The sequence below is a fragment of the Bactrocera dorsalis genome, chromosome 2 (assembly GCF_023373825.1).
Source record: "Bactrocera dorsalis isolate Fly_Bdor chromosome 2, ASM2337382v1, whole genome shotgun sequence".
In the NCBI taxonomy this organism is placed as follows: domain Eukaryota; kingdom Metazoa; phylum Arthropoda; class Insecta; order Diptera; family Tephritidae; genus Bactrocera; species Bactrocera dorsalis.
Genome location: NC_064304.1, coordinates 86,705,768 through 86,720,874, shown reverse-complemented (window position 1 = coordinate 86,720,874; position 15,107 = coordinate 86,705,768). Strand labels below are relative to the sequence as shown.

The following is a 15,107-nucleotide window of genomic DNA, read 5'->3' as shown; positions in this document are numbered from 1 at the left end:
GTGAAACATAAGAACCTTTAGCAAATTATTGAAAAAATAACGTATTACTCTACGCATTAGTAAGATAGTAATTTTCTTTATTTGGACAGCCTGTGCCCATGCATATATATGTACGTGTGTATATTTGAGACAATGCGCGCTCACCGTCTAACTTACTAGTAATAATAGATGAGCGTTGCATACTAATACAGAACAAATAAATTACTAAAACTGCATACATATTATTTATAAACAGAAAATAATTATAAAAGAAAGTATATATCATTTTTCCCACACGTATGGATATTGACATAGGTAGTATTTCAAAACAGTAGTTAAAAAACTTGTAATTTATAAAAACACGATAATTAGAATCAGTTATGCGGTGGCTGTTTCCAATTCAGATGCTGGTATTTCGGGCTCCTCGTCATTATATACGTTTTCTGCCATCTGCCATACTTGCATTATGTTGTCCTCCGAAACCGAACATATTATCCACGGTTCGTTTGGATTCCACGAGAAGTCCGATATTTTAGCGGTATGACCGCCATGAATGAATAATAGCTCTGGTGGTCCATCTTCGGCGTCTTCTGCGCTCTGTTCTTCACCAATTTTCGATAGATCCCATACATGTAGTCGACGGTCCGTACCAGACGAAGCCAAAATTGTTTCATTATGCGGTGACCACTGTACTTGGAAAATTTCGTCCTTATGCGACTCGAAGGAATGTAGTTTCAATTTGAGATTGCGCAAGTCCCATAATGCCACTGTCTTATCAGCAGAACCGGTTGCCAGAATAAATTCAGAATAGGGATTAAAACTCAAACAATTTACTTCAGCCGTATGGGCATCCACCGTATGCGATGGTTTTGACGTATTATTATTACGTGTGTCCCAGATCATAAGTTTCTGATCATCAGCAACAGAACCAAAAAGTGATTCATGCAACAAATGCCAGGCAACGTCTTCCACGACTGCAGTGTGACCGGTGAAAATATTTTTTGCATCAATAACCCGATGCTCCTTAGGTGTGGCGTTTATATCCCAAAGGCAGATTGTATGATCGTCAGACGCAGACAGTAAATAGCCTACACAAAATATCTAAATTAGTTGCAAAACAAATATTGAATTTCTTACTAACCATTTAAATTTGGATTCCATGATAGTCCATAACCTTCTTTTTGATGTCCCCGCAATCGCAAATCAGGATGGCATTCACCGGATGGTTCGGGTTTACTAGGATGTTTCGTATAATCAAAGACAAGCACATCGCTTGATGGTGTTTTCGTTGCAATAACACATGCATTTTGTGGCATATAACGTGCACGATTTACTTCACCCTCATGATTGATTTTAATTTCGATTTCTATCTTCCCACAAACAGATCCAAAGCCTCCGAACTCGCCTTTTTCATTATCATAATGTGAGCCATCGAATTGAGCATCTTCACTGGGTAATTGAACGCTTGCAATGAGGAGGTGATTTTGTTCGTCCGAAGTATGGGTGCCCAAAATCAGACGATGTACAGAATAATCTTTTCCCTCCTGTTTAGTGACATCCGGCAGCCACTGTGCAGTCAATGAAGGCCACTCCAATGCATGTGTCATTACCAAATCGTAAAGAAATGGTGTATTTTTCTTCCATATTTTATATTCTTCATTAATGACGCGCTCTTCAACGGCATCATCGAAAGATTCAGCTACAAAAGTATATGTTTTTAATTCTATTTCCAAGCATCCAAAAAAAATTTGCTTACCATTATCACTTCGGTCAACCATAGTTGGTAAATTATTCACGCCGCTAGCGTTGGCTCAAAGGCGCCAAAACAACAAAGCAACAGCGGCGAAAGCTACGATAGCAGCGACGCAGACAATTTTTAAGCAACTACTAGCAGTAATTATCAAATTACCAGAGTGAATCTGCAAATCTTTTAACTTATTTCTTAAATTATGCTATGCAGTAAATAGTATAATTCTGTCGAAATATTTAATATATTTCGCTAATAAACGTTTGTATAAATTAAATTCACCGGTAGCAAAATGAAAAGAATTATATAGAAGCCGAAGCACTTTTCAAGCGAACTTGGTTGCTTTTTAATGCGAAAAAGCGGTAGAGTTAGCGTTGCCAACTACATAAATCACACATGGAAGGTATAATGAGGCTGTATTCACACTATAGAAGGCTGTAATAATTTAATTTTAAAAATTTGACCAATCAATTTTATTTTGCATATAACATATATTGTTATTAATATTTCGTATACAATTTTTTATTTTTTCGTGGAGATGCTTAAAAGAATACATTTAATTGCCATGCGGAAAAAATAATTTTTAAAATTAAAAAAAGTTATTTAATTATTAGAGCTCAATGATAAATTATTTTCATATAAGTTTACACACGATATTTTTAAGATTTCAATATCCTGAACTATGTTATAAGAACGAAAGACGCAGCTGTTTATTGTAATCGTAGTCTAGCAATGAATTTCCTACCGACCTCTTTGACTCATTTTATTTTTCCCCACGACAGTCGGGTCTACGTAACCGGAACGGACCCTGATATTTGTCCAGCCAAGGACTGTCAACTCGGCAGAATTCTGCCGCTATAACTCATTTTTTTTAACTTTTTCAAAAAGTTGCCTTACTTGTTTAAATTCTCTCGGGTATTAATGGTCTTGTAAAATTGAATGTTGTTGATATATGTATTTTCTTGCCCAAGTAAATAAACTAACCATTAAAGACCTTTTTACTTTGAAAGTGCATTCTTTTATTTACAGTTTTGTAAAGGTATTGACTTTTAGGAAAATGCGAATTATATATAAAAATTTAACAACCATTTGTTAATGTTTACTTTGAAATAGTTATGGATTCAGTTTTATGATTAAAAAAGAATGCATAATAATTAAGTCAGCTAATACATTGATGATACATAAACAAAAACATACAATCTGCAGTGACATCGTATAAAATGTTGAAAGTATGTACTGCTCTGAGTTCTTGTACTTCTTGGTTTTAAAGATATTTTTCTTTAATTCATGTAACATTTATTTCAAATATTTTAAAGTCAAAGTCAATATGTAAGTTAAAGTCGAGTCTTAGCTAATAATCTCTTATACTATATCTAAATTTTCATATCATTAACATATGCATCCAACTCGGCATCTAATTCAGCTGCTGTCTTTTCAGGCCCTTTGGTGCGGCCTCCACGTTTTCCACCAACTGCGCCTTTACGATTTGGGGGACCGCGTCGTGCTGCGTTGTTACCTATTATTAAATTTTGGTTAGGGCTGTTTAAGAATTTTAACTTCTCAAATTAATACCTCCACGTCTGGCAGGTGGGGCTGCTCCAGTTCTACGCTTAACCGGACTACCGCCCGTACCAGCAGCGCCTCCTCCGACACGACCAACTCTTGTCAGAGCAGAAACGTCCGATGTGGTCAATTGAATATTCATTGGTCGGCCATCCAAAGGTACACCATTATATTGTTTAATTGCCTTTAATGCGTCTGAGCGGCGTTCAAATACAACATCAGCGGTACCTATGAGTATAGTTTCGAAAGTTAATTATAATGTACAAAACTTAAAACATTCGTTTAATTTTACCTAAAGACCGTCCAGAGCGATCATAATGTACGGCTGCCTTCTTCAGCGGGCCGAATTCAGCAAATAACTCCTGAATATCCGAGTCCGATACACCATAATCCAAGTTCGAGACGAGTAGTTTCGCTACTTCAGTTGATCCTTTTAAAATACCGCGTTTTGGCCCGTCGTACATGTCATGTTTCCAAGCGCTGTTTACATCGCCCTAGAGGAAGTAGGAGTAGTAGGTTGTGATGGATTGCTTTTTTTGATCAGTTGTTCTGGAGTTTGCGATCTAATCTATGGTTCGATTACGATCTCCGACAGCGTTGCTGCAGTTTTACAACTGTACTCGCAAATGCGTTTTTAGTTGTTTGGGACCACTGGTCACAAACGCCGACCGCTTACGGTGACTGTGACGGTCAGCAGTACACGGTGCGTTTTACGCGCCAACGTAAGAACGCGCGTAACTAACGAACGAATTGAGAATCGCTGACGCATCAGTCGATCGGTCAAATCAAATCAAAGTTAATAAGTTATTCAAATAAAATTAAACATAACCACTGCTAAGCAGTACAAGTAAACATTTATCGTTCAATTTAACTGGTTTAAGAGGTACATATAAAATAACAATACAGGACATGTTAATAGACGCAATGTTCTTTGAAGTAAAAGTCAAACTCCTGTCGTAGCTAGTGCTCACGACAGCCATAAAACTTCCTCGTATCTATTCATCCCTCTTTTCGATTTTTATTTTATACTCCTTCATCCAAAGTCAGTAGCTTTCAGCAAGTCCCGTTGTGTAGCCATTTTATGCACTCGTCTTCTTTTAATGTATATCGCGAAAAAGAAAAATTGCGATCGCAAATATATGCTGTAATTTAGTCATTCTGTCGGCCACATTATTTTTAGGATACAAATGACCAAACAAAAATAAATTCAGCAAAGAAAGCACATGACTCCACAAATGGTTTTTGCTGCCGAACGCTAATTTTATTCCCAAATTATGAAATCCCACGTATCGTTATCCATTTAATTCATATTCTTTACCCTTGCGAATTTCGCCTTTTGTATTCCACCTCCTCGACCACGTCCTTTTAACGTAGCTCCACCTGCGGGCCTACGACGTCCGTCAGTATTACCGCCGCCGCCGCGATTTGGTCTTCCGCCGCCACGACGTGCTCCACTGGCACCACGTACGCCACCAGCTTTTGGCTTTTGACTTTTTATTATTTCGTCCAAACTCATATCAATTTTATCAACCATTTTGTCGTTTAAGATTATGTGTATTTTAAGAATAAGAAGCACTACAAAATTACTTAAGTTCTATTTATAAATTAAGTTATCAAAAGTGATGAAATTATTTAATGTTTCGCGCACAAATCACCGTTCTGAACTTCTGAACCTCACAAAGAATTTACGGGCGAACAGAAAATAAAATGGCGACGGCGAATGCGGTGTTACCAAGCTCACCGGCAGGGATGATTTGGTGTTACTAACAGAGTGGTATTTGTATGCTTAAACTTAAACTTTTCAAGTAACCAAGTTTAAATGTTGTATTAGTTAACATTCAAACTAAAATAATATTTAACATTTGTTCTATAAAATAATCAGCACTTTCAAAAGATTATATTTGTAAAAAGGAATTTTTAAGTTCATTTTAAGCTATGGAAGTATATTTTAAGAATGGTTGGCAATAGACGCACAGTGAAATTGCAAAAACTGTTATACTCTGTTATACTTATATACTAATGTCAGCTGTGTTATAACAGCCAGACGTATTTAGAAACTCTATAAACTACGAGTGAATCAATTGAGCATATTAAATAAAGTGATAATGTTTATAGTAGCTATAACTGGAGGAATAGCTACTGGCAAAAGTACCGTAAGCCAAGTGTTCCTAGATAATGGTATACCAGTGGTTGATGCTGACAGAATAGCCCGTGAAAGTGAGAACTTAAAAAAAGTTTTTAAGTATTAGTAACAATTAACATTAATTAATTTTAATGAACGATTTTTTCAACTTAATTTACAGTCGTTCAACCTGGGACAACATGTTGGCATAAGATACGACAAGTATTCGGAGATGAGATTATTCTACCAACTAAACAAATCAATCGTGAAGCTTTGGGCAAGGCAATTTTTAATAACAAAGAGTTACGCGGAAAACTGAATCAAATTACACATCCGGTAATTCATCGAACCATATTCCTACAAGTTTTCAAACATTTCATGAGTGGTCGCTCGTGGATTGTACTCGATTTACCCTTGCTTTTCGAAACAGGCATACTTATGGAATTCATTTATAAAATTGTTACCGTGTCATGGTAAATACAAAGCAAAATCCAATATGTACATATATTCACTAAGTATGATTTAATATTTTCAGTGAGCCTGAGATTCAATTAAGCCGACTTATGCAAAGGAACGAATATTCAATTGAAGATGCTAAAAAGCGTATTGACTCGCAAATGCCATTAGAGAAGAAATGTGAACAGTCCCATTTCGTAATTGATAATTCGGGTAGTATTGAAGCAACCCGGGAAGCAGCTTTGCGTATAGTGCAGCTAATGAATGACTCGAAGCATCATTGGCGTAATCGTGTGACACTTTTTGGTATAGTGTTGGGACTCGGTTTAGTGATATATTATTTGAATAGAATTTTTAATTTTTTTTAGGCTTGTTCCTAAATAAAGTACATTCCAAAAAAAGCATAAGTAATAACTATATATGTATACGCTTAAAAACTTGCTGACCTATCGCTATTAATTAAGCTTGGTAGCGACAAATACAACTAAAATTATTTATTGAGACTATTAATTAATAGTCTTGCAAATGATATAAAATTTTAATAAAGAATTCCGCTTTAACATCGTTAGTATATTATATTCCGTTATTACAATAAAAATCAAGCTATTTGATACGTAACAGTATATGTATAAAATTTCGATTTGTCATTAGTTTGTGTTAATTTTGAGTTCACGAAAAGTGGTTTGAATATCGTCTCCGCAATCGCAAACTAAAATTGATATAAAAAACCTTAGTTTTAATATATTCAGTTTACTAGTGTCATAATATTCTCTTAGTTTAAAAAAATATTAAGTTATACTCTCATTTCTTTTTTTAGAGTTTGTACTCAAGTTATCATTTCACCAAAAATTAAATACCAGATACATTTATGTAGTCATTACACACAATTTGCATAATAAATAATGTACACAAGCATACATATTGCGTATGTATGTACACAAGCGCAAGTATAAAATATATTTTTTATTGTTCCTTATAATATTAATGTGGGTGGCAAAGACTTCAAAAGTAATCCTCCGAAAATTCGTATTTACCGACACAGTGTTTCGCAAAACTATTTGTTCAAAAAGTTGTTAATGAATCATGTTATCAAAAAATAGTATAAACTATTGGAGTAATAAATACCCACAGTATGATCCTTAGACAGTTTTATGTCAATCAAGAGCGTAGAACTACTACTATATGTGGAGTTACCGGGGTTTTCAATTGTGTTCGAATAATTTTTTGCCTTAAGTGAATACATAATATTAAGAATCTTATGTATAAATTTTAAATTGATTCCATCAAAACTGATAAAGTTCTGACTATTTTTATACCTGCTTTATGAATGTTTAAATCAGATTACAAAAGTTTAACGCGTTTTCTCCAGAACTCAATATTTCAATGCTCTCATAACTTCTAAACTAGTTTGCTTATTTTGAAATTTGAACACTATTTCGATACATAATTTACGACACATACATACGACAGTCTATATAAATTTTCGAAAAAAATCGCGTTTTTTTCTTTAAGTATTCCCAAAACGTGCAAATTTTTATTTAGAAATTTAAATATGTTTCGTGTCTTGTAATTACATATATTTAGTTTTATATTATTTAATAATATAAATTGTTGAATTTCTAGGTTGTTTTTGAACAAATTGAAGATATGTCTAGACAACCTATTAGTCAAAATAATATCACATGCGAATCCATAGAACCAAAGACACACATTTTTTCATTTTATATGCCCGCTTCAAACACTTACCTACATACATATATAAGTACCATTGTACGTACTTACTACAGACAAATTGGTACGACTAAGTTTGCATATTTATATAAAAATTAAATTAAAAGTTGATAACAGCATATACATACATATGCATACAAAAATATTTTGCTGCTATCAACAACTTTTGTTTTGCTGAACATTGACATTTTTTCTAGAAACTCGAATTATATTAATAAATATTATAATAAATACGTTGTGTACATGTAAGTAGCTGTACTATATTGTATATACAAGGTTAGTTTGCGGTAACATAGTACATAGGTATGTATGTATGTATATGTGGCTTCGCATAAGTGAACACGTTAGGTCAAATATACATATTTATGTATATTTTTTTATCAAGTCTTCACAAAATTCTATAAGAGAATGACACAATCTTTAAAGAAATTTTTCAGATCGGACCACGATGAGGTATAGCTGTCGCACAAATTGAACGATTAAAATCAAGTTCTTCTAAGGAAAACTTGAAGCTATGAAGAGTAGTTATTATAGATTCAATAAATAAAGTTTATATAAATGTATGTACTATGTATAATAGATGCTCGCGATTTTTCTTTACACAACCAAGCACAAACGATTACGCATATAATGCACATGCCCTGTTCAAAAAACATGAAACAAATTTTTTCTGAATATTCCTATAAATTCTACAAAAATAAATATTAAATTTTGGGAAAAGGAGGATATATGTATGTATTGTTCTTGTTGTTATAGCCACAGAATTCTGCTGAGTCCTTGACCGGATAAAAATTCGGGTCCGTTCCGGTTACATAAACCTGACATATGTAGTTGATGTACATATGTAGGTCACACCTAGTAAATTCGACTCTTTCCGAAATTTCCTCGAATTACGATGGTGGTGCCCAAGGGTAGATAGGGTAAATATTTATTGAACCGCACTCATAGCTTTATTTTAATGTATAAATGTGTACTTATACGAGTATAATATACATATATTTATAGGTTATTGCCAGTTATATAACAATTACATATATGTATGTGGGTGTGATCCTATATGTAGTACATACTTGTATGTATGTACAAGCATATATGAAAATTATGGATGGGGATCAATATAAAATTGAAATATATTGAGTTATTTACAATCACTTATAAAGGGAAGGGATTTAAATTTAAATTATTTCTATAAATAATTAGGTGCGGCAAAAAACATTTCACGGTTCACGATAGTTTCTGTCAGTTGTAGACGAACGGAAAAATAAAATAAGAAGCGCTGTTAGAAAGTGGATGTGAACTTTTCATCAAGCGAGTTAATATCACTTAGTACCTTGGGGATAAAAATTCGGTTAACCTTGGACTTTAATACTATCGACATTTTTTTGCATACCGTCCATTTCAGTGATACGTGTACTCCCATAAAAATTTGTTTAAATATAAAAAACAGCAACAGTTCGTAAAATAATGTTAAGAACTTGTGATTCATGCCAATTTTAACAAAATATTTAGATAATATAAAAAAGAATTAAAAAAAAAAACAGAGCTTCACACTTCTTTCATATTTCAAAATTAAGAAACGAAATTAAAAGCAAAAAATATAAATATGGTTAGTAATTAAATATCCTTAGAACAGTTTTAAAAAGTGTCAATCTGTAACGATAACCTAAAAAATTATTCTTTCACCAGTTCTATCGGCATTATACACAATATACTATACATATGTATGTATATACTTATGTATGTATTTTATTTTGTGTTGCATAATGAAAACACCATTAATATGCTATACATATCAACATATATTCATATACATACATACATAAAAAATGTAGTATGACTCAGAGTATTGTGTAAACAACGTATTTGCGCTTGTTAAACAATAAAACAAAAATAAAAGTTAAATTATAACACATGTGAGTACGGAGACGTAGGTACTAATTTATCAGAGCAATGAAAATGAGCTTTTCTGCGAAGTCAAGAAAATGGCTATTGTTTTAGCTTTGTTCATATATAACGGGTGATCCAAGTAGACGTAATTTATCAATCGACTTTTTTTGACAGATCACGCGTGAATTGTATCAAGTTGTCATGTGAACCGGTGAAATCATCGTTAGTGGATTTATTGACAGAACACTTCGGTGAGCAGATAATTTCAGGTTTTGGGCCGGTTGATTGGCCACTAAGATCATGTGATATCACACTGTTAGACTTTTTACTGTGGAAATATATAAAGTCTAAAATCTATGCGGACAATCCCGCTTCGATTCAGACCTTGGAGCAAAATATCACGTGCTTCATTCACCAATTACCAGTCGAAATGCTCGAACGGGTAATCGAAAATTAAACTCAACGGATGGACTATCTAAGACGTAGCCGCGGCCAACATTTAAAAGAGATAATCTTCAAAAAATAAATGCAAAAGAACGTTCTTTCGAAAGATCCTAAATATTTACCATTAAATTTGAAGTTTCTGTGTTTATTCTTTAAAAATGTAGGGAAAATCGACATGGATCACCCTTTATACATATATATATATGTTGTATGCCGTACAAATACATATGAGTGTTCTCGAAAGAAAAATGATGCTTTCTTTTTTTAAGCAAGTCTTCAACATTCCGAGTACAATAATATTTGTGTACTGTTTTTTTTTCTAGCATGATTTATTGATAGCAAAGACATGACTCGAGTTTGTCGAGGGGAATTCCTGTGTATAACACAAGTTTATTGTTTCGTTTACATAATATATATGAGAATTAACATTGTCTGGAGAAAAATAATAGACATAATATAAGAAATAAATATTAAAGTGTAATAATTAAAGACAAATTATTTATATGTTTTTAATATAATTTTTTTTTTACAAACAATGAATGGAATGTAAATAAAAAAACTTAACGCAATTATTGAACATTTATAATTAAGGGATAGGTAGAATAGTAAAAAAAAAAACAATTTAAATTCTCTTTACCAGTCCAAAATTTTACGAAAATTACGAAATATTCATTGGGTGGTTGTAAAGAAAGGCACAGGCACGCCAGACCGCTGGCGGCGGCATTTTGTCTATCATTAGGCCCATTGTGCTCCTGGGTGGTAGAAAAATTAACCCTTATCTAGCAATTCAGTGAATTTGGTAAAAAACCTGATATTTTCCATCACATCCACCCAATGTGTCTTGGGTTGAAGCATTGCCAGCTGTAAAATATATGCATACCGTCTCATTCGGCTGAAGGCTTGGCATTTGCATATATAAAGTCCTAGTGTCTCAAAGTAAATTTTTCGATTTCTCATCATCTTTCGCGCATGTTCTGCATTCCCGCCGAATCTACTTTACCAATTTTCTGAAGGTGATACCTTAAGAGTACATAGGTGCGCTGTGATGACTCCTTCAATAATATATACTTTACTCGAAAGTTTTATGTAGATTTAGATCCCGTTTTTCATATTGTTCCAGATAGCAGGAGTTCCTATAATCATCGTCGCGTTCTTGAAAAGGTGAGTTCGAAGATTGGCTTAGTAAGTATCATTTTGTAACAAATTGTCAATATTCTTTAAATTGTCAAAAAAGAAAGATGGTTTCCATTTTCTTTACCACCAGAAGAATTGTCGAAGTTAAACATTTTTTAACCTAAACCCTGATATCCAACTAATATTTGTTGAGTTTATGCCACCTTCGACAGCACAAAAAATGAAAAAGTATGACAGATCACTCGAAGGCGTTTAAAAACAACGAGGTTCTGATAGATTTAATGTAATCATAATTCGAACAGTAGATGTATAGCCGTCATAGTCGGGCCTGTGACTATGATCATAATCAAAATGAAATAACTCCTGTCAACAACTAAATAGTTTGTCTTCTACATCACTATTGGCATTACATACATACTTGTTTCTACCTACAAATACAAGTGTGTTGTTGTAGCTTGTACAATGAACAAGTATTGTTTTCTTTGTCCACATAAGAATCTTCAGTATTTTATTTACAATCTGCCTGACACTAAGTTCCAACGAATTTCTAACAATAAGTCTTTCACCTGAGGCAACATGTATAAAACTGTAACTGTGTAATTGGCACCTCTAATGCAGTAACACATTCAAAAGTACATACATTACATATACAAGTATGTAGTATGTATATAAGGGAGTATCTATTGTGCGTTTCATATAATACAATTCAAGGTGTTACAAATCAATTCTAACATCACCTGTCTGCAGGTACTGAAGAGAGTGATCACTTAAATAAATTCATATGATGCACAATAAATATCTGGTGCGATAATATTTATCAAGAACTCTCGTATCTGATTCCAATTCATGTGATTATATAAAGGAAAAGGGCTTTCCAGATACGTCTTCAGAAGGACATGAAAGATGCGTTCGAAAGCCTACCTTAGGCTCACAGATGTGCGTTTAGACTGAGTGAAGGCGACATTAAGGTCTATATCTGGATCAGGAATCTATTTAAAGCATCTCAATGTGCTTATCACATCTTTTGTATTTTGGTAGCGCTATCTGGGTCGTTTTTTTAGCGGATTGGGATGCGATGGGAGCCGAAATGCATGAGCTCGACAAGCTGTCCGGCAGGGGTGATGCTCGAAAATTCTACAATAGGATGCGGCGACTAACAGAATGTTTTAAGACTGGATCATACTCTTGTAGAGTCCCCAGGGGTGATCTAGTGACTGATGCCCAGAGCACACTAAATTTATGGAGGGAACAACCTGCTGAGTGGCAGTGAAGGTAAAACGCCAGCAGAAGGCGAACGCGATTCCCCAGTCGATGACGATGAAGCAGACTTTCCATTGCCCGATAATGAAGAAGTTCGAATAGCAATTACCTGCCCGAAGAACAACAAAGCGGCGGGGGCCGATGGATTGCCAGCCGAGCTATTCAAACACGGCGACGAAGAACTGATAAGGAGCATGCATCAGCTTCTTTGCATAATATAGTCGGACGAAAGCATGCCCAATGATTGGAATTTAAATGTGTTCTGCCTAATCCACAAAAAGGGAGACCCCACAATTTGCGCCAACTACCGTGGAATAAGTCTCCTCAACATCGTCACTAAGATTCCATCGAACTTATTGTGTGAAAGATTAAAACCCTCTGGCAACAAACTTATTGGACTTTATCAATGTGGCCTAGAAAATCTACAACTGGCCACATATTCCCCATGTGCCAAATCTTGGAAAAGACCCGAGAAAAGAGGATCGACACACGCACTGCCTATTCGTCGATTTTAAAGCTGCTTCTGACAGCATGAAAAGAAGCTGCCTTTATTCCGTACAAAACTAATACGCCTATGTAGAATGACATTGAGCAATACCAAAAGCTCCGTCAGGACCGGGAAGGACCTCTCCCAGCCGTTTGACAAACAAAGGTTTCCAATCTGCTCTTGGATTCGAGCTGTACAACTGCTGGCGTACGCCGATGACATCGATATCATTGGCCTCAACAACCGCGCCGTTAGTTCTGTTTTCTCCAGAATGGATAAGGAAGCCAAGCAAATGGATCTGGTAGTGAACGAGGAAGTGGAATTGTTGACAGTCATAATTTCGTCTATCTTGGAACCAGTGTCAACACCAACAATAATGCCAGTCTCGAAATCCAACGCAGAATAACTCTTGCCAACAGGTAATACTGCGGACTGAGTAGGCAATTGAGAAGTCCTCTCTCGACGAACAAAAATCAATCTCTATAAGTCAGCAATTCCCATCCTGTTATATGGTGCAGAGGCATGGACGATGCCCACATCTGATAAAGCGACGTTACGAGTTTTCTAGAGAAAGGTTCTGCGGAAGATTTATGATCCTTTGCGCGTTGGCTACGACGAATACCGCATTCGATAGAACTATGAGCTGTATGAGATATACGACGCCATTGACATAGTTCAGCGAATTAAATACAGCGGCTAAGCTGGCTAAGTAAAGTCGTCCAAATAGACGAAAACACTCCAGAGGAAGAAAAAGTCCTCCACTCCGTTGGAAAGACCTGGTGCAGAAGCACCTCGCATCGCTTGTAGTTAACTCGGCTATAACCGCTTAAGCTGTGTCTACGTCAGTAAAGAAGAAGAAGAGGAGAAAAGTGCAGCCACAATTTGGGTCAGTAGGTTAGGAAACGACAAGGAAACATCATCATAACTAAATTGTGACTAAAAACACACATCTTTCATATAAATATATTTTATTCGAAATTTTTGCTATCTTATTAGTACATTCCTTTAGACGTGTACAATTCTTGTTTCGGGAAGTCAAATCGAGCAGTGAAATTAAAGAGCGCTTCAATGCTATCAACTTTAACGCGCTTCAAAATAGTTAAATCAGTAGATGATATACAGCAAAGACCAATGAATTGTCCAAATCGAATAGTGAACTACAAATGGCGAACCTGTTCAGATCAAGACGAAAACTGTCTTATAGGGCGGAAGAGAGAAGGCCATTGTTTTCTGCAATTCAAAAGGTATGAATCCTTGATTACCTGTAAAGGAACACAGAGATCCAACGAACTGACTTACATCTTCACCGTTGCTACAACAAAATTTGTCAAATTAATGTGCAAACTGTTCTGAAGGGCTAACGAAGTTGGATCATCGTTTATAAATTCCAAAGATTTAAGGCAAGACTATGTATGTTAAAAAGAATCTTAATTTTTCCAAAATGTTCGTTTTTCTTTTAGAGGCTAAGTACTAATCGGTTCTCCCCTGTATATGGGTGAAAAAAGAAGCTTAAAATCTGGATTCACGTAATTGAAGTTTGTAAGTTAGCATCGCATAATATATTTCTGAAAATTTGTTTGTAACTGTACAATGTAAAAATATTCTAATAGCGAAAAGTTTCACTGTAAAATAATTTAGCCTTCAAGTCGGGTTTGTCTTGGTTAGTCGTTTGTGTTTATATTTTTCACTTAGTTCACTCAGTTATTTGTTGGTACTTGCTCTTAAGAAAGTAGATAAGAAAATACGTTTTAAGCCGCAAAAAATAATAAAACACGCAAACATTTTTTATAATTTTCTTTTTCGCTGTTTTTGTTCTTTTAATTTTAATTTATTTATTTTTTTTTTTTAACTCAGCATAACATTTTTACAAACCAGGAGGCCAACGATCTCGATTGTATTTATCATAGCATCGATAAACATTGGCCCTTGATGGAGCCTCGTCGCCGAAAACGGATTTAAGTTCATCGTTGCACTGTTGCTGAGTTAATCCACGTCAAAAAATAATCGTTCGAAAATGTTTGCGGTTTAATTTCATTTTTTTTAACCTAGAGGCATATTTCAAGTTACTGTAAGCAACACAAATAGCGTACAAAATGTTCTGAGTATGCATACCATCAGAAATGTCAAACTTTACCCTAAAGTTCTGAGTTACTGGATTGAAACACTAGGGTTCCCAAATTTCGAAATATGGAAGGTAACCTACGTAAACAATTTAAATAAGTTATATTTATTGTTTCCTTTCTCAGCGAAATTATTTTCTTTACTTGGTTTTTTTGGAAATTTTTCATGGGAGATGA

The 15,107-nt window shown here is 34.7% G+C and overlaps 3 protein-coding genes across 3 annotated transcripts; 1 reads left to right on the top strand and 2 right to left on the bottom strand.

Moving 5' to 3' along the window:
* Nucleotides 1-44: 44 nt before the first annotated feature.
* LOC105223323 (chromatin assembly factor 1 p55 subunit) lies at nt 45-2,068 on the bottom strand. The gene is made up of 3 exons (XM_011201027.4): nt 1,736-2,068; nt 1,121-1,678; nt 45-1,067 (listed from the first exon to the last, which is right to left on the bottom strand). Exons 1-3 carry the CDS (start codon nt 1,755-1,757, stop codon nt 358-360), a joined length of 1,290 nt encoding a protein of 429 aa, XP_011199329.1. The 5' UTR covers nt 1,758-2,068; the 3' UTR covers nt 45-357.
* A 653-nt stretch (nt 2,069-2,721) lies between these two features.
* On the bottom strand, nt 2,722-4,982 carry LOC105223324 (THO complex subunit 4). Its single transcript, XM_011201028.3, has 4 exons — nt 4,608-4,982; nt 3,582-3,783; nt 3,299-3,517; nt 2,722-3,242 (listed from the first exon to the last, which is right to left on the bottom strand). The coding sequence occupies exons 1-4, from the start codon at nt 4,821-4,823 to the stop codon at nt 3,100-3,102; spliced, it is 780 nt and encodes a 259-aa protein (XP_011199330.1). The 5' UTR covers nt 4,824-4,982; the 3' UTR covers nt 2,722-3,099.
* Nucleotides 4,983-5,281: 299 nt separating this feature from the next.
* LOC105223325 (dephospho-CoA kinase) lies at nt 5,282-6,429 on the top strand. The gene is made up of 3 exons (XM_011201029.4): nt 5,282-5,506; nt 5,593-5,884; nt 5,947-6,429. Exons 1-3 carry the CDS (start codon nt 5,395-5,397, stop codon nt 6,233-6,235), a joined length of 693 nt encoding a protein of 230 aa, XP_011199331.2. The 5' UTR covers nt 5,282-5,394; the 3' UTR covers nt 6,236-6,429.
* The last annotated feature ends 8,678 nt before the right edge of the window (nt 6,430-15,107 follow it).